The sequence below is a fragment of the Antechinus flavipes genome, chromosome 3 (genome assembly GCF_016432865.1).
Source record: "Antechinus flavipes isolate AdamAnt ecotype Samford, QLD, Australia chromosome 3, AdamAnt_v2, whole genome shotgun sequence".
NCBI lineage: Eukaryota > Metazoa > Chordata > Mammalia > Dasyuromorphia > Dasyuridae > Antechinus > Antechinus flavipes.
In genome coordinates, this window is record NC_067400.1 from 271,707,709 (window position 1) to 271,728,998 (window position 21,290).

General features: G+C 33.9%; 1 protein-coding gene across 1 annotated transcript in view; it reads left to right on the plus strand.

Moving 5' to 3' along the window:
• Window positions 1-21,290, plus strand: part of DMD (dystrophin) — a 2,219,276-nt gene that overhangs the window by 1,491,011 nt on the left and 706,975 nt on the right. Inside the window, exon 51 of the mRNA XM_051991017.1 lies at window positions 17,320-17,552. Coding sequence (XP_051846977.1) covers window positions 17,320-17,552 — 233 coding nt within the window. The remainder of the gene's footprint in view (window positions 1-17,319; window positions 17,553-21,290) is intronic.

Genomic DNA, 21,290 nt, shown 5'->3' on the forward strand with positions numbered 1-21,290 from the left:
CTCAAGGAAAGAGACAAGACTTGGAAGGAGAAATAAATATTTGTATTTTTACCAGCTGGCTGCATTTGAGGTAATTATTGATCTTAACTGAAACTAGAGCTATCTCCAGAAAACCTCCCTTGAGAAACCTGCACTTTCTCCCAGAGAGAATCTTTATATTATTTTAAAGAAGAACAAGAACTCTTACATTTTGGCGCCCTGAACATAGGACTGATTCAGATCCTGATCCAGGTGGAAAAGCCTCTGATCCTGATCCAGTGGAAAAATCTCCTCAACCCAGAAATTAGGGTGAGTGCAACAAAGAAATTTTGTTAAAAGAGTTAAAGTAGAATTTCAGCTAAGATGGGACAGATATTTAGAAAACAGACTGTTTCTGTTCAAGGAAAATGTTTGGAGAGCATTGTCAAAGTTATGGAAAGCCAAGGTTTGATTATAATTTTGCAGCAGATCACTGAACTTTTAGAAATTGTTAAGTACATATGTCCTTGGTTCTCTACAGAAAAGGAATTGGATTTAGACAAGTGGAAATTAATAGGAGTAAAACTGGGTGAATACTACAGATCTAATTCAAACTCAATGCAGTGGACATTAGAAAGAGAGGATCTTTATTATAAAAGAAATGGACCTGACTCAATTTCCAAAGATATAATTAATACATACAATTTAATACAACTGGGTATAAGAAGTTATTTAAGTGTTAGAATGAAAAAAAAGAAAGTGCAAGAGGAATGAGTGCCAACTTTACTAGGTGAAAAGGAGGACAGATCAGATGAGAATGGAGTTAATTACAATTCTGAGTGTGATACTTGGCAGCAGGAGGAATTAGGTCATTCCACATCTCATGACCCTCCCCCCTCAATTAACCTTCATGGATGGCAGAAGAAGGGGGAGGGAGAGAGGCAGAAACACAATCAGCATCTCCTGTAAAGCAGAATATGACAAGATTAGAAGAGGCATTAATTAAGGCAAAAAATAAAGGAGAAGATATATCTAATTTTATAAATGCATATCCTGTGATTGAAAAGCTCGACTCCTCAGGTCAAAAAGGGAGAAGATACACTCCTTTTAATTTGGAAAAAATTAAAGATTTGAAAAAGGATTGCACTCTTTATGGGGCTACATCATCTTATGTGAAGATGTTACTAGATAATTTGTCTTTTGAAATCTTAACCCCGAATGACTGGAAAGCCATAGCTAAGACATGTCTAGAAACGGGACAAAATTTATTGTGGCTTTCAGAGTTTCATGAATTATGTAGGATTCAAGCCCAACGCAATAGACAAACAGGAACTATTGGACAAATCACTTTTGACCAACTAGCTGGTGAAGGTCAGTATAGAGAGAATTCAGAACAGATTTTATTATCCCATAACAGTGTATGAGCAAATTTCTAAGGCTGCAATAAAAGCTTGGAATTCTCTCCCTGGACAGCAAGATGGAAGTAAAGCTTTTACAAAAATAGAGCAAGGTCCCAATGAACCTTTTGCAGATTTTGTGGGATGTTTGCAAACAGCTGTAATAAGAACCATTGGAGATAATGCTGCCACAGAAATAATGACTAGACATTTGGCTAAGGAAAATGCCAATGAGGTTTGCAAAAGAATTATTTGAGTACTAGACAAAGATGCTCCTTTAGAGGAGATCATAAGACGCTGTGCCACAGTGGGCACAAATGCTTATTATGCCCAAACTATGATGAACATGGAAAGACAAGGTCCTTCTTGGCAAAGGAATTCTAGAGAAACTCGTCGATATTTTCAGTGTGGAAAAGTTGGGCATCTAAGAGCCCAATGTAGAAAAGGAGATAGAGTGAGAAGACAGGGTGAGAGAAAACCCAAAACCCCATGTCCAGAATGTAAGGGAGGCTTTCACTGGGCCTCTGAATGTAGGTTGACCCAGAAGAATGAGAGGATAGCAACTGAGGTTACACCCAGAGAGACTTTAGAAATTCAGGACTCTGATGTCATCAACCAACAGAAAAAGCAATCAGGATTACAGTTGGGGAGAATACAGGCCTTTTAAGACAACAAGGCAATATCCAGTGCAAACAGCTCCAATGTAATTGCCAGATGATGAGGAGAAATCCCAAAAGTGGTAAATAGAAGGGAATTAGATAGGGGAACTGCTTGGGGAAGAGGGTCTGCTTATAATTCCACAGGTGGAGAAGGAATCAGATGGCTGACAATGAGACTGTCAAAAGAACTTTAAAATCTTCAGCTTTCAGTTCCTGAAAAACCAGCAACAATCATTGGATTTCCTGAGATGAAACAGTAAAAGAGAAAGACTTCAAAACAAAGGAGATTTTAAAAAACATCTGACACTAAAAGAGCATGGCTGACAATGAGACTGTTAAAAGAACTTTTAAAATCTTCAGGAATCATTGGATTTCCTAACACAAGATGAGACTGTTTTAGTTCTTGAAAAAGCAGCAAGAATCATTGGATTCCTTGAGATGAAAAACTGTTGATGAGACTATTGCAGTATTTCAGAGCTTATAGGAACTATTGGATTCCTGGCACATGAACTAATGGACAATGGATTCCTTTTGGACTATTTCTAGGACTTATGGACATGTATAAATTTTTAGGTTGATTCATGTTATTTGTTACATTACTACTAGCCTGTGTTATATTGCTATGTGCTTATGTAAATTATGTGTAATGCCTCCCCTATTGTTTCAAAGTTCTGGCCCATATTGATGGATTTATGTGTACCTGTTTCAAGTGAGCCCCTTCAGAAACCCGCTACTCTAATTTGATTTCCTATTTCCTTTGGTGTTTTCATTTCCTTTCCTGAGGTGTCAGGGAAGGCATGATAACCTTTTTTTGGGAGGTTCTCACCTCCTTGAGAAGTCAGGGAGGTCATGACCACCTTATGTTCTAAAACAAAAGAAAAGGGGGACATGTTGGAATCTTTACAAACTGCTAACTCATTAGAGTTGATAGATTATTGATCTGATCTTACAAGAAGATGTTTTGGGCCAGAACCTGAAACAAGGTACTAAGTAGAACTAATTGATACAATGCTTGTGTTCACACCTTTACTCATTGGAGTTCACAAGTATGGGAGATTCACAAAGTATTCAGCCAAATTACATGAAGAGAAGAGCATCAAGTCAGAAGAAGCCACAAGTCGGAGCTGAGCTGAAGATTGAGAAGGCTCTCTCAGAGGCAAGACAGATTCAACTTGGTGCTGGCTCTGGAGGCTGAAGAAAGCAGAGGCAGAAGCAAAGGACAAAGCAGCAAGAGCTCTTGGAACCAAGCAGAGAGATAAGCCTCTAAGAATCTAGCTATCCGGGCCCAAGGAAAGAGACATGACTTGGAAGGAGAAATAAACATTTGTATTTTTACCAGCTGGCTGCATTTGAGGTAATTATTGATCTGAACTGAAACTAAAGCTGCCTCCAGAAAATCTCCTCGAGAAACCTGCACTTTCTCCCAGAGAGAACCTTTATATTATTTTAAAGAAGAACAAGAACTCTTACATACCTCAATCGTAAAAAATGTGCAAAATAAATTGATCCTTTTAGGGACAATTTTTAACTTCTATGATATGCATTTGTTTAAAATATTAGATGACCATTTAAAAATATTGCCATTTTTCAATGCAATAACTTATTTTTACTTTAGTGATTATCTAACTAGGTAACTCAGTGTCATTTTTTTCAGTATCTAGTGGCATGTAGTACTATAAAGTATAAAAGAAAAATGTGTTGTATCCTTTAATACATAAAAGAAGGGAATTCATCAAAGCAAAAATTATCTCCCTGAAACAGGGAAAAAATTAAAAGCACTACATCTGGCTACTACTCCCATCATTCTGAGAAGCCTATAGCAACAAAGCAGAATAACAAATCCAGAGGAAACTAATTCATTTGAATAACTATTCTTCAAATGCCTACTATGTGCAGTAGATTTTTTTTTTGATGTTAGTGATAAAAGTGAAAAACAACATAGTTCCAACCTTTAAGGGATTTATGGTTTAGTCAGCAAGCAAGGCATGTAGACAAATAATTATACTACACACTATAATGTGACTAGTACAGAGTCATTTTCATACAGCAGAGAGGCAGTATAGATAATCTGCTGAACTTGGAGCCAGCTTGTGGTTGTTCAATTGTGTTCACTTCAATTATGTTCAACTCTTTCTGATCCCATTGGTGAGGGAGTTCTTTGTTTTTTTTATTTGTTTGTTTGTTTGCAAAGATACTAGAGTGGTTTGCCATTTCTTTCTCCAGCTCATTTTACAGATGAGGAAACTGAAGCAAACATGTTTAAGTGACTTGCCCAAGATCTTGCTATTGTTATTTTTACTTCCTAGATGTATAAACATAAGAAGTTTGACCTTTCTGAGCTTCAGTTTTCACATTTGTAAAATAAGTATAATATTTCAGAATTGTTTTGAAGATCCAATAAGTTATTATCTAGACTATAGAAAAAAAGATATATATAGATATAGATATATATATATATATAGATATATATATATATAAAGGGCTAGACTTTGGATTTGTGATTTCACTAGTATAAGACATTTTCTGATGAGGAAATTCCCTCTACCAATGTTTGATGGCATTTTTCTGTAAGTTATAGCCCCCAAAACTTGCCTAGAGTCCTAAGGAGCTAAGTGATTCTCCTAGTACCACAGAGCCAGTATGTAGCAGAGTCAAGACTTGAATGTAGGTCTTCTGAAATTGACAGCCAGCTCTCTACACTAATAACATCATTTCTTTTCGTCACTATCATTATCATCACTACTACTATAATTTCAAAAATATAATTTTCTTCCAAGTTTTACACATTTATGTACATTATGTCATTTGATTCTCACAATGACTAAGTGAGGTAATAAATATAAATATAATTACTAATCAGCTAGGTGGAATAGTAGATAGAACATTGGATGTTGGATTGGAAAGAACTGATTTCAAACCCAGCCACAGGCACTTAATAGCTGTTTAATCCTGAGCAACAGATTTAACATATTTTTGCCTCTGTTTTCTTAACTATAAAATGGGAAATATCTATCTTGGAGGGTTGTTTTGAGAATTTAGTGAGACAATATTTGTAAAGTATTTAACATAAGCATTGGCCCATAATAGGTACTATATAACTGCTTATTCCCTTTCTCTCCCCCTTTATTATCTACATTTTGTAGATGGGAAAACTAAGACTTTGAGAGGCTAAGTAACTTCAGTCATAAGGTTAATAAGTGACAGACCCTAAATATCAGCATATGGTGTGCAATAAGATATATTCTATCTTCTTCTTCTAAGATCATTACCATTTTAGCGAATCAGACTTGCTGATAAGATGTCATAGATGCCAGGCAGAGAAGTACTCTTTTTAAATCTATTGTTTGTACTTACAATTCATAATTTATGCAGATATCCATAATATTCTCCTTTTATAGTCAATAACTAGTATTTCTTAATTAAGCATTCACTATGTGTCAGGCACCATGCTTACATTTGTTTTTGTACTGTATTTAATCAGTTCTTGTAGTTCAAGTTATGGTATTCTTCTCCATAACTTCAATGAACATATTCATAGAGTGTGAAGTAGTGATTTTCACCATTTCAGAATCCAAATCTGACATAGTTGTAGCTCATAATATCTTTATCGATCCAAAATTTTAAAAAACAAATTCAGTCCAGTACAATTGCTTAAAACCCAGAGTTCTGTTTAAAGTCCCAAATGTGTTAGTAAGATAGGATTTAAAATTTTAGTGCCTGAGTTTTTCAAGTTCTTTATATTATACTTACAAGTTCACATCTTCAGATTCTATTTTTAAAAATGCGTAATACTGTCAGTAAATTGAAACTCATGTGTCATCAAGAAGACCAGAATTACTTCTAAAAATCTTTAAACAATAAGCATGCCATCAATTCTCTACAAATTTTCTTTGTCCCCTTCTAGCATATCAATGGTATATTGATCTGTATGCTTGTAACACTATTAAATTTAACCTTTTTTACAAAGAGTATTTCATATAGCATGATTGGAAAATTTGTCATTTTACTTCTATACATTAGTAACAAATGGCATCATGGGAATTATGTGTATATAGTGTACAAACAAGAATGATATTGTAGCTCTTCTACATTGTATGTTGAGATTGTCTTTTGAGACAACCTCATTTTTCCCCTTTTTTTTCCTCTTTTTGGAATTTTCCCTTTATCATGCTTAAATCTAGTGCTGTATCTTCTATTCCTTACTTCAACCAGAGCAAACTTAATTCTTTCTTTAAATAGCAGTTATCAAAATAATTGAGGAAAACTATCAGGCAGTAACATTCCCCAAATTGCTTCCCATCCCCCCTCCCCAATCTTACCAGGTCTTTTACATTTGGCTTCCAGGGCAAGATCAATTCAACTACTGTCACTTGTAATACTTTGAAGGATCTGCAATTTATTTCTTATAAATACTACTTCCAAGATGCCAATCATAATACATTTATTCTCTATCTTCTTTGTGTGAATCTTGTCTGTGCCATATTACAAATTTTACATATTTCTTCCGATCTCTTAACATGGTATGAATATCAGCAGAACATATAGCTACATATGTTATACATACGTACATACAACTTTCATTTCTCTGAGATTGTGGCATCTATCACCTTAAAGCTATATATCATCCCAGGGAAAATGTTGATAGTAAGAAGATGGGATCATTGTTTAACTGAGAAACTTGGGGCATCATTAAAAGCACATCTTCCCAAATGGAATCTAGCTTTTTCTCATTTATTTCTGAGATCAGATCATCGTCCATCTTCAGTGTCTGTCCAATATATATATATACAGATGGACCTTGCTCTATGAAATGAAGGCATTAATATCTTCAGTCTCTGAAGATAATCTTACCTATATCAAAGGGAACACATTGATTACCCACAACATGATGTATTTTTTGACTGTAGTAACTCCTGAATACTCTCTATTAACATATAGAGGGGCTATATTTTAAGAAGTGCTTATGTTCTCAATTCATCAGAGTATTAAAAATTACCTTTATAACATTTTCAAACAAAAATACTCAAATTAAGAAATAAATCTCTAAAACCTAAAATTGAAACTCTGTTCTTGATCAACTTGAATCAGGCACCTGTTATTGAATAACCACAAAATTTTCTTTTTAATTATTCTTTGTCCTCTTGTTCTCAACGAATTTATATACTTTCGAATATATACTTAATTGGAATCTATGTTGCTAAGATAATTTTCCCTTCTGGTTATATAACTTCCTTATTCAAACCATTTAGGCATATTCCTGTTAGATTGGTAATCAGCTAATTAACAAATCCGATAGAATGCAGTATTTGGAGTCAAGAAAATACTGATTTCAAATCCCTCCTTTATTACTTACCAGTTATGTGACCCTGGTCAGATAACTTAGTCCCACTCAGCCTCAGTTTCCTCATCTACAAAATGAGACATAGTAGCATCTAACTCACAGAATTGTTGTGAGGATCAAATGAGATAATATGTGTAAAGCACTTGTAAACCTTAAATCATTGTAAGTTAGCTATTGCTTCTACAACAAAATATAAGCTTCTCTCTTTAGCTTTTAAAACCATATGCAACCTAGCCTCAAAGTATCTTTGTCAACTTTGCCAATACACTATTGGATATTACTTTCCCCTCCTATATTCTGCATTTCAGCCAAAAGGTCTTTTCATTTTTCCTTACACATGCCTCTCTATCTCCCATCTCCAGTCTTGCATTGTGCTCCATGACTAGAATGCACTCCTCTCTGAAAGACATGGTTTAGGAATGATTTGTTATTAATGGGGTTAAACAAGGCCTGTATCCTGGAAATCAAGGTCCTTCAGGATTTTATGAACTTAATTAGTAACATTTGATGCAAATATTTATTGTGGTGTATACAAAAAAAAATTTGAGAGTGAATCATACATAGAATGTTAAAGCTGGAAGAGGCCATATTATTTTACCTATCAGCAGAACTGAAAAGGGAAGAGGATAACTCAAAACTGAAGATCTATTGAGAGCAACAGCTCCTGTTGACCTTGAGGCACAGATTGAAAACAGCTGCTTCCCTTTAGGCATTCTCAGAGCAGCTGTTCCAAACCTTTTCTTCTGTTTTCAAGCCTCCCACACATCTTCCCTCCCCCACCTTTCTGCCAATGACTTTGCCTCATAATGCACAGAAAAAAATGTGACCACAAGTGCCTCTTCTCCTTTACCTGAGGGATGATAGTCCCCCACTATCTCTTCATCCACTTCTATCTCTGATAATGAATTTCCCTTTCTGCTTACTAAGGCCAACCCCTCTTCCTATGTAGTTGATCCTATCTTTACCAGCACATCATCCCTACTATCATCTTTATTTTCTCTAACAAACCTTCTCTCCCTATCTAGCTATAAAGAGAAAAGAAACCAAGTTCATATTATATGCCAGGCACTGTTCTAAATGCTTTACCAATATTATCTCTTTGATCCTCATATCTACTCTGGGAAAAAAGTACTATTATGAGTTTCATTTTATATTTGAAGAATCTGAGGAAGAAAGAGTTAATCGACTTCCCCAAAGTCATTCAATGGGTAAGCACCTGAGGTCAAATTTTACCTCAATCTTTCTGACTCCAGACCCATCTGTTCTATCCATTGTACCACCAAATTATTTCTCATGGTAATTTCTGTGCCAGGAAGGAAGGGAGGAAAGGAGGAAGGGAGAAAAGGAGAAAGGGAGGGAGGGAAGGAGGGTTGTGTTGCATGCTTAGAAGGTACTCTTCTCTAAATGACATGTTGAAAGAATGATGGTTATTAGTAGGATTAAACAATGTCTGTTTTCTGGAAATCAAAGTCCTTGAGGATTTATGAACTTAATTAATTAGTAGGATTTGAAGCAAATATTTATTGTTGTGTATACAAAAAAAAATCTGAGAATAAATCATAGTATTAAAGCTGGAAGAGGCCATGACCATATATCCTTCATCCAAATAAAAAAAAAAAAAAAACCACCTCACTGGATCCTATCTTACGCCCCAACTCTCATTCTGTCCTACCTTAGCCTTCTCAATTATATGCCTCAAAAAAGAGAATATGTTTGGTATCTTCCGTTTCTTTCCTCTTACTCCTCTTTCTAAATACTCTACAAACTGTCTTCTGAACTCATTATCCAAATATAAAACTTTTCCCAAAGTTGTGATGGATCTCTCTACTCAATGCTAACTTAAATGGCCTCTTCTCAGTCTTTATCCTTCCTCTTTTCCCCTAATATCTGAGACCACTGAACACCTCCTATTTGATATTCTCTCTCATTTCAAGGTTTTTTTTGTAACTCCTCTTTCTTGGTTCTCCTTCTTCTTGTCTGACTTCTCCTTTTTCCATTTCTTTTGCTGGTTTTTCATCCTTGTCATTTCTACCAATTGTGGATGTCTGCCTCCTCATCCCCAGCTTCTGCCTCTCTTATCTTTTCTCTTTTTTATCTTATATTCTCATCGATTTCCATGGGTTCAATTAACATCTCTGTGCAGATGCTTTCCAGATCCTCTTGTTGCTATTGTTGAGTTATGCCAAAGTCTTCATGACCCCATTTGGGTCACTTAACCCAAGTTTACCTATTCAACTAAAGAAGGAGATGGTGAATTACTCACTTTTGCCATGAAAACTCCACATGGGATCATAAAAAGACAAATGTAGAACTGAACAATAAGGTCAAACTATGTCTTAAATACACACAAACACAAGCACACACAAATACTCAAAACATAAGTAGCTAGCTATTATTTCACGATGAAATATAAAGTCCTATGTTTGGCCTTTATGGCTCTTCACAACCAGGCCCTTTGCTACATTACCAATCTTCTTAAATTCTCCTCCCTTCCCTTTATTCTATAATTCAGGCATATTTGTCTTACTTGTAGTTCCTGGCTCCATACACCCATTACCTGTCTTCAAGCTTTTATACTAATTGTTCAAAATGCCTAGAGCATTCTTCTTCCTAACACTCAGCTCTTCGGTATCTTCTAAGATTCGGCTCAAATTCCTTCAAAAAAAATCCTTTGGGTTCTCTCTCCCCTTCTGATAGTGCCATCATTGTAGTTACCTTCCATTTCCTCTATCTAGATTTTGTATCATCAGATTTTTATAAGTTACATTAGAATGTAAGATGGGTATAAATTGCTTTTCCTTCTCCATATCTTCAGTTCTTAGTATAGTTCCTAATACATATAGTTAATATTTAATAAATCTTTGTTGACTAATAGACTGTTGATTCCTTGTGCTTAGTTGTATGGGTACAGAAGGGTGATTGTTCTATGTAATAATGCATAACTAGAAGGACCACATTGTCATAAGCCCTTTTCCAGGGAAGGGATATAAAGCTAGTGTTAGAGCAGGACAAATATAGACACAAAAGAGAAAGCATCTGAGGAATTCTCCAACTGCCCTCACTATGTCAGCATCCTGATCATATTCTAATATTATGTCTAAATAATCTGTACTTTTCTAGCAGGAGCCTTAATAGGTGGTATTGCTAAGGGACTTCAAGATCAAAACAAAAATATATTAATGTGAATTCCATCTTCCAACTTAAAACTGTTGAATGATGGTTGTTATTGATGAAACAAAGCAATGAGAAATATCCAAACATTCTGCTCCTTCTTCTCCTTAGCTACATAGTTTCCATATTGTGATAATGAAAAAACAAACAAAACAAAACAAAAAAATATGAGAACCAACTGTTCCTTTTTACAGAGCAGAAAACTGAGGCTTAATGTTAACTGACTTACCCACGATCACAAAGCTCCTTAGTGGCAGATTTGAAATTCAGATCTTCAAAGTACTAAACTAGCAGTTTTTTCTTTGTCAATAAATTTGTTAACCAAATTACTCTAAACTCACAAAACATTACCTACCAATTTATTTTCATTTGAATAAGACCACAAAGGAATTGTCACATTGAGTCAAGGAATCAGTATTATACATGCTTAATACTCCATGCCTTAAACCTATCTATTCTTGTAGCCCAGAATTTATTTTTACTGAAATATCCAACCTCTTTGAGAAGCAAAGTTTTTGAAATTAAAAATAAAGAACAATTTTTAACTATAAATATATCTAAAAGTCCCTAAAATAAATTTTATTAAGAGCACTTTTCTTAAATTGGAATGCAAATAGTTTACAATATCTTGAACCAGTGACCCATAGCAGTGCAAAAGATATTGCTGTCTTCTTAAGTTAAGGAGCTGTGTGTAGGAAGGGGATATTTAAAGATACTTGATAGACTTCCCTTATGCAGTCTCTTCTATGAATGTATGATTCTAATACTCTGCAACCCAGGAAAGTAGGCACTTTTAAATACATGAAATGGAACACATAAAGGATAAATGAGTTCTCTGCTTTCTCTGTCAAAGCCAGGAATAGAATATGTGTTGTTGTTTTTTTTTTGTTTTTTTTTTTTTACTTTCACCAACTAAACTTGTGAATCAGAGAAGACCCATATGAGGAAAATTCTACGAAAGCATATATGATATAGCATACAGAGTTTTACAAAATGAATTAGTAATAGCTTTTAAGTCCCACTATAAGTAAAGATAGTTATCTGACTAATGATTTTTCCTTATCCAATTACATTTTCTATAAATGAAAGCTATCATTTGTGAACTGTCATTGAAACTGAATTGAAAAGAATACTCTTTTGTTCTCAACTTCTTTCAAGTAACAAAAGCAAAATCCAACATCTTGGATCAAATCATACATTAGTCTCCATTACCACCATTATTCACTTTATCATTTTAGTTTGTCAAACTCAATTCAGGACAGTGATTTTGATTTTGATTTTCTTTCTTTAATTGGAAGAAAAACACAGTTCTTGATAATTTATTTTCATTTTAAAATGGCAGAGTAACAGAAAATATTATTTTGTACTGTAACCATGGGTGGTGAGTGCATTTTCATCAGCACAGATTACAAATCCAGGCAACAATCACAATTTTTTTCAGACTAATAATACAATTTGTTTATTGCATCTCAAAAATATGACAAGACTGGAAAAGAATCTAGTCTGTTATTTCAAGTAAAGTTATTCAAAAATGTCATCTGAGAAAATGTTATGCACATAATTATTTAAATAAGACACATTCAGCACAGTACTTCTAAACTTATTGTTCCAATGATTCTATTGACAAATATGTACAACTAGAATTAGATATAAGGCTCCATAGAGCCTTTCTTGAATTCTTTGACATCACAATCAGTCAACCATGCTATGTACTATGCTATGCACTGGGGATATGAAGAAAAGCAAAAGACAGCCCCTGCTTTTAGAAAGTCACTGTTAAATAGAGCTATTAGTTATACCTAACTTTTATCATGTTTTTTTTTTTTAATTGTTTTTCAGTTAATGGGCTTTTCATGAGCTCATTGGTGTTTTCTTGGCAAAGATACTAGAGGGGTTTGCTCTTTTCTTGTCCAGATCATTTTATAGATGAGAAAACTGAGGCAGACAGCATTAAGTGACTTGCCCATGGTCATACACCTCATAAGTGCTGGAGGCCAGATTTGCATTTACAAGGATGAATCTTCTGGATTCCAGTGCTGGGACACTATGCACTGTGGTATCACCTAGTTGCTATGTGCATCTTCTTCCCTCTTCCCTACCCTGCCCCCAACCCAACACTGCCAACTCTCTGCAGTCAAACATTTCTTTAATGAAACACACACACACACACACACACACACACACACACACACACACACACACACCTCATATTAGAACTAGTTATATGCCAATTTTCTGAGCATGATTCACCATCACTTTCTGTGAAGTTGTGCATGATTGATTATTATACTAATTCGAGTTCTTCTATTTTTCAAAATTAGTTTCTTTGATAATGTTATAATTGTATACTTTTTTCTTTTGGTTCTAGTCATTTTAGCCTGCTAAATTAGTTCATCTAAAGCTTCCTAGCTTAATCAGAATCTATCCCATTAGCCATTTCTTATGGTATAATAATATTCTATTATATTGACATACTAAATAGTTCAGAAATTCTCCATCTGACAAGTATTTGTTTTGTCTCTAGTTCTTTGGTTCCATTTCCTCTTTATGTTATCTCCTAGGATTTCTACATCTGGTATTTTTATCAGCAGATGTATCAGTCAGATCATCAAAGCATATCCACAGGTTAGAGACTTTTTGAGTATTGTTCCAAATTGCTTTGATGGTTGATGATTGGATCGCTTCATAGTACTTACAATATATTAGTATTTCTGTATTTTACAGTGCTTCCCAAAGCTGTCATTTTCCTTTTTTTTTTTTTTTGTCATCTTGGCAATATTCATTTCTTTCATATGTCCAAAGTTCATCTATTTCCTATTCAAACTTTCAAAGTACCTGAATTTTCCAGATTTCTTTTATATAGCATAATGCATTCCAGGGTGAAACGGTATCAATGATCATACTGAAAAAGGGAATTTTGGTATCTTTGGGTGATTCAGATACATCTTTTAGAACAGGGATGGGGACCGTTGGATATTTATAACATCATTCATTAGTCATATAAAATTGTCAACTTAAAATACTCAAACAGGGGGACATTGTTGCCCCTTGTAGTTGCCAGACCAAATGATTTCATGGGCCTTATAGAGCTTATGGACATTCCTTACCCCTGTTTTAGAAGGACCCACATCTCTCCACAACAGCTCTTCACATATCACTTTTCACAAATCAGCTAGTTGTAATAAAAAATAGCATAGGACTAAGAGTTAGGAGGCCTTGGGTTCAGGGATATGCTGGAGTCAATTTGAACAGATTCATGAGAACCAATTATTAATTTTTTTATTTTGACATCACATAAATCAGTTACCACTACAAATCAGGATTTAATTTATTGTTTTGTTGATTATCCAGGCTTAAGAAAGTGATAAAGAAAATATTAATAATACAGATTAAATTTAAAGAGTATAGATATACACGACCACTATCACCTCCCCAGAGAGCTGATTGTTAAACATTTACTAGCACACCATTACTTAGGTACTACTTCTTACTTTGATATCAATTAGCTGTATGATCTTGGCCAAATCACTTAGTCTTTTTGATTAAGCTTCTGTTTATAAGACAAATAAATTGGACTGAGTAATCTCTAATTCCTTCAATCTTGCAAATACTGTGATTCTATGCTCAGTCAACTGGTGAACCATTTCTTTATCTCAGGATTAAAAATAAGATTCTGGAAACTTGATGGTGCCTGTGAATCCTTTTGATTTTGTGAAGCATGAGATAGTCTTTCTCCTTCTAAAGAGCCAAATTTTCCCTTTGAGAGAACAGTGTCATGCTTGTTGCATATCTCAGAATCAGTCTCATTTCAAGGTTTATAAAGGGAACTGATAGGAAGGATATTTTGGACCAACCCATAAATGGGTACAGAATACCCTCTACAGGAATTCTTAACTTGGTGTCTACAGACACAATAATGTAGCCATAAATTTGAATGGATTGCGAGAGGAGGAAGATTGTTATTATAATTAATCCATTACCCTTCTTTTCAAGCTAAGGGATTAGATTGTATTTTATAGTGTGATGATTAGTGGTACCTCAGGTAGAGAGATAAAAGGAGCATATGGCCTTAGGTTATTTGGTTTCTTTCAAGTCCACACCTTTTTACCTCAAGTTTAATTATAGTCTGTATAACTCTCCTTTAACATAGGATGATAACCACTAACTATTCACCAGGTTTCTGTTTCTACAAGTGAGTTACTAGCAAAACTATTTTTATATGGGGCTTGTTCCTGTTAAACTATGTGTAAGATATTAGCATTAATTTGTTCCACTAATTGTCCTATTGCCAGGTTTCCTTCTCTAAATCGAAGGGATCAGTAACATGGTAACAACTCTGAGACCTAAAAAGAATTATTATCTAATATATATATAATATTATTTATATCTATCTATATTATATTATCTATTTATGGCCTATTGAAATACTATATCTGCATAAAGAATATTATATTGCTTTCCCTAGAGTTAAAATTAAAGCAGGTTAAGTGTGCTAGAGACACAAAATTTAGAGGGAACTTAAAACATTAGAAACCTTTCCAAAGGTAGAAAAACCTGAATTTAGCACCTAGTAGCCAAGAATAATTTTTGCATTAGACCTAGGATTCTTTTGTCTTTTTCGGAGTCTTGTACACCTCCCATTGGGCATCATTGTATTCTTTTTCTTTTCTTTTTTTTTTTTATTTATTTTATTGATTTTTTAAAATTAATTAATTAATTTATTTATTTATTAAAATAGCTTTTTATTTACAAGTTATATGCATGGGTAGCTTTACAGCACTGACAATTGCCAAACCTTTTGTTCCAATTTTTCCCCTCCTTCCTCCCACCCCCTCCCCTAGATGGCAGGATGACCAGTAGATGTTAAATATATTAAAGTATAAATTAGATACACAATAAGTATACATGATCAAAATGTTATTTTGCTGTACAAAAAGAATCGGACTCTAAAATATCGTACAATTAGCCTATGAAGGAAATCCAAAATGCAGGCAGGCAAAAATATAAAGATTGGGAATTCAATGTAATGGTTCTTAGTCATCTCCCAGAGTTCTTTCTCTGGGTGTAGCTGGTTCAGTTCATTACTGCTCCATTGGAAGTGATTTGGTTCATCTCATTGCTGAGAATGTCCATATCCATCAGAATTGGTCATCATATAGTATTGTTGTTGAAGTATATGATGATCTCTTGGCTCTGCTCGTTTCACTCAGCATCGGTTCATATAAGTCTCTCCAAGCCTTTCTGAAATCATCCTGCTGGTCATTTCTTACAGGACAATAATATTCCATAACATTTATATACCACAATTTATTCAGCCATTCTCTAATTGATGGGCATCTACTCAGTTTCCAGTTTCTAGCCACTACAACGAGGGCTGCCACAAACATTTTGGCACATACAGGTCCCTTTCCCTTCTTTAATTTCTCTTTGAGATATAAGCCCAGTAGAAACACTGCTGGATCAAAGGGTATGCACAGTTTGATAACTTTTTGAGCATAGTTCCAAATGGGCATCATTGTTTTCATTGGGTTGGTTGCTCAATTGGCTTCCCAAGATCTCTCTATAAATCAACTCTCAGTTACCAGATTTAGTTCTCTCTTAAGTCCATAGCAAACACTGTTCTCTGCTGACAAAGATATCATTCCTCAAAGTTATTTCCTTGAACTCTTAATGACTAATGAACTTCAAACTACCAGATTGTGTTTTCCTTTTTTCTCTAAAAAAATCAATGCTGGGAGCTGTAGCAATTTGGAAGGAAGGGAAAGAGAAGAATCCTTCTTTCTCTCCACAAAGCTCTTTTATGGAGTCCTATTATATTCCTTCAAATTACCTATGGCCTAGCTATATAAAGGAGGGGGGTGATGCAATTTGTTGCAGGGTTTTTTTTTCTCCTCTGATACAGAGAAAACATATACTTTGTAAAAGGATCTCATGTGTATTATCATATTATTGCTGCATTACCTCTGTAAAATTAAAAAATTAGACTCTAGTACTAAGTCCTTCCCAACTCTGAATCTATGATTTTACAAACATTTCTTTTATGTCCCCACATTTCTTTGGCAATATCTATTCTCTGTGGTGCTTACTGTCAGCCTGCCTTGGTCATAGAATTCAAAATAGTAAAGTGATGTTTATTAGAATTTTTTTTTTTACTAACTGACCATAAAAACAGTATTTCATGTCCGAACAATAATGGACTTCATTAACTCTGTTCACTAAGATTAATGACCCCCATTTTTCCCCTACTGCTAGCCATTTTTTATTACTAGTCTAAATGGGGGGAAATGTGATAAACTGTTCCCAATATAAATAATACTGCTAACACTAAGCAATTTTTGTTGACCCTTGGATCCCTTAGGGTTTGACCTCTGATTACAATTTACTCTTTACTAATGGTAACAATAGGGTAAAAATCATATATTATCCTAATTTTCCCCCTTCTCTCAAATTTTTAAATAAACTTTATTATTCTTGTTCTGATTATTTTTATTCATCTTATCAATTTCTCATTGTACATAATTATTATTAAAAAGAAACCATGTTAAAGTAATTTTTCAGGCTTGATATTTTGAAAATTGAACTATCAAATGTATATTAATTAAAAGTAAAATCCATGGATTGTCCTCTGATGGGTGATATTATGTAAATACCTATTTGGTTGAAAATATATAAATTACATCTTTCCTCCTATAGCTACTACTTAATGAAAATAAATATTTTCTCAAAATGAAAGATTTAATTCTAGTTCTATGTTCCTTATATTCTTTTTTTTCCCCCTCAAAAAATGTTTTAGCTCCTGGTCAAACTGTTACTGTGGTTACGCAAACTCTGGTTACTAAGGAAACTACCATCTCCAAACTAGAAATGCCATCTTCCTTGCTGTTGGAGGTACCAGCCCTAGCTGACTTCAACAAGGCGTGGACAGAGCTCACTGACTGGCTTTCCTTGCTTGATCGTGTGATAAAAACTCAGAAGGTGATGGTGGGTGATCTTGAAGACATCAATGACATGATCATCAAACAGAAGGTATGAAGAATGAAATATAAGAAGCTGACGTAGATTTGTTGTTGTTGTTGTTGTTTTTCTTCAAGTTAATGATGGTTACAGGACAGGTCACTATTGTGGGTTGATTACAGTCAATTTTTAGTCAGCTTTCCCTGCAAATCATCTCTTTCAGTTCCTCCCCAGACGCTTCAACTCATCATTCTTTTCAGCCAGTCTTTTTGTACTAAGGAGAAAAAAAATTTCTAATATTAGCTAAAGCAATGCAAAATTAGGAAGGCATATGTCAAAGAGAAGGGAAATAACATTTCTAAGCACATAGCTGGATAGAGTTCAGTAAAACAAATATGGGTAATTTTTTTTCTGCCTAAATGAGGCCAAATGACCCATTTTAAGTTTCTTGCTTTTAAATATTATTTTAGTATCATATACTTATAGTGTATTCCCAAAACAAATATAAACAATCTAAGGCTTACCCACTAGTTTAATTTATTGATGGCACTTTTTTCTTTCATTGCTAAGGATAATTGAGAGTTGTATATAAAAATAAAAGAGGAAAATCATTTAAATTGTGACTTATTTGAATTACTCTAGATTCAAATCTTTGAATTTATACAGCAGTAATGTCTTCCCAAAAAGGTTCATAAATATTGTATTTCTCAGACTTATAGAACTGATTTTTTCCTCCAGAATTACTTTTGAAAAGAAATGTAAGTAAATAATGATGGTGGTATTCACATATTTAAAATAAATATACAATATTTCTTTTATAATCTTGGGTGCTTAGGTAAAGGGTATGTGAAAGCTTTATAGGTTGTCATTATTCTGTCTATAGAGATCTCAAGCCCATGAAAGTAGAAAGCAAAAAGTTATATTGAAAAATGGAACTATTACCGAATTAGTCTTTGAAAATAAAAGGTGCAAAAATATAGAAATAGTTTCAAAGTAAGTTTTTAAAATAGGCAGCAATTATATAACAGTAAAAGCAATTTGATACTATGCAAACTTTAGATTCCAAATAAAATATTACAGTTTTTATGAAATCAGTCAAGTTTTCATAAACAGATTTTTAGTAATGTCATGATTTTCTTTTAATTTACTGTAAACAAGCTGTCACCCAAATAATGGAACAATCCTAACTTAATTTTTTATCAAAACTCATATGATAGCACTAGAGGGGAATTTTATATTACTTTACTAGCTTAGTGCTTTCTTTTTGTGAGATCATTGAAATGATTATTTTATAAATATTCACATTTATGTTAAAGTAAATTGTGCAAGGGATTTGATATACATATTCATGTATGTGTCTCATTCCTAGGAAATATGCAACATTTTGCACAAAATAAATTATATATTTATATAAGCATTAAGCACCTACTATGTGCCAAATACTATACCAGTCACTGAAAATAAAAAGGATAGAATGAAATTGTCCCTGACCTCAAGAAGCTTATATTCTAGTAGGAATAAATAATGTGTACAGATGAGGCACTATAAATTATAGGCCAAGTCAAAGTGAAGTTGCAAGGAGGAGAGAAATGGCAGCAAGTTTGGAGGATTCCTCCTGGTGCGTGAGCTGAGCTTTGAAGAAGTTGAGGATTCTGAAAGTTGGTAATTGGATGGAAGTACAGGTATGGAAGTAAAGCTTGTGCAAAGTCTTGGAGAAAAGAGGTGGAATGTTATGTATGAAGACTAACAAGTAATCCAGTTTGAATGAGACACTTTATGTGAAGATGAGTGATATATAATAACCCCTGAAAAGTAGGCTGATCTCAGATTTTGAAAGATTTTAAATACCAATGGAGACTGTATTTCCTCTGCACATTTTTAGATGGGGAGGGAATTGGTCATATTTATATTTTAGAACTATACACTGGCAACTAGGTGGAGTATGATTTTGACAGGGGAGAGAGAGATTTGACAGCAAATTAATCAAAAGGCTCATTGTAGTAATCCAGGTCGGAGGTAATGATGATTTATAATTAGATGCTTGTATTATTAGAAAAAAATTGAAGTCAAAATTAGCAACTTTGTGGAATAGGTGAAAGAGTGCTAGATTCACACTAGGATTCAAATCCTAATTTAGCCACTAACTAATTTTGGGCAAAGCTCTTCACTCCTCTGGTCTTAAGTGCTTCACCTTTAAAATGAGATAGACTAAATGAACTCTGAGTATCTTCCATTTCTAATCCTTTGACCTTTTGTTTGGACTTGACAATTAGGATGAAAGAAGAATCGAGAATGACTCTGATTAACAAAACTTAGATGACAGAAAGGGTGATAATGCTTTCTACAGCAACAGGGAAATTAGTAACAGAATGAGTTTGGGTAAGAGAATAATAGGTTCTCTTATGCATAATGTGAGTATAATGTGCCTATTGTACATCTATCTGGAATTTCAGGAGTAGATAAAGTACTGAAGTTGGAGTTCAGCTATATCCCCAAATATTGTCTGGCTTCTGTCCTTGAACAAGTCATTTAACCACTATTTGCCTCAGTTTCCTCCTCTGTAAAATGAGGAAGTAGGAATTCCTAACTCCCAAGGTTATTGTGAAGCTGAATTAAATAATATTCATAAAGCACTTCAACATAGTGCCTAATACATAGTAAGTGCCACATAAATGTTATTATTAGAAGTAACTAGATGGCTCACTGGTTAGAGCACACAGGGTCAGGAGTCAAGAAGACCTGAATTTAAATCTGACCTCAGATACTTAATAGCTGTGTGATCCTAAGAAATTTAAAACTCTTCCTTAATCCATTGAAAAAAGAAGTGACAAACCATGTTAGAATTTTTGCCAAAAAAATTACATGGATAAGTATTGGTATGCTATAGTCTATAGGGTCACAAAGAGTTGAAAGCAATTGAAAGACATGATTGCTATTGTTATTATCATGACCCAATAAAGGAAAGTAAGAAGGAGTAGGGTAGGAAGAAAGGAAAAGAGCCTCAATTACAAAATTTTAGAGAAGAAAGAATATCTAGGAGAAGAGAGTGGTCAATAGTATCAAATTTTGCAAAAAAGGTCAAGAAGAATAAGAATTGTAAAAAGGCCATTGAATTTGTTAAATAAAAAAGAATATTGGTACTTTAGAGATAGCAGTTTTAATTTAGTGATGTCAGAAGTCAGAGTTCAAGAGTTTAAGATGTGAGTGAAAGCAGAGTATTATAAAAATATGAAGACATAATTATAGTAATTGATAAAAATAGAAGATAACAAATTCTACCTGAAGACATTTCTTCCTCCTGGAAGATTTAGTATCTTAGTGATAAAGCAGGGGAAAGATGCTTTTGAAAAAAATATATATCATTTATTTTGTAAAGTATAGGGAACACATTCATTACCTCAGTTATAATATCTGTACCCATCCATAAAGATTTTCAATAATGTCTCTTGTTTGCATTGCCATATAAATTCTAAAGGCTGAACCTGAAAGTATTAAACAAAGCTAGTTTACTGCATATACTATCTAGGCATGTAGGTGGACCAGTGGTTAGAACACCAGATTCTTAGTCAAGAAAACTTGAATTCAAAAGTGACCTCAAATACTTATTAGCTGTAGGCCAGTCACAACCCTATTTTCATCATATGCAAAATGGGGATAATGCTAGCATCTACTTTCTTGGGTAGATTTTGAGAATGAGAACATGTATAAAGTTCTTTTGAAATCTTAAAGTAAAATATAAATGGTAGCTACTTTTATGATTTTAAATTTTGCAAAGGTTTCATTTCCTTTTCTGGAACTTTTTTTTAAATT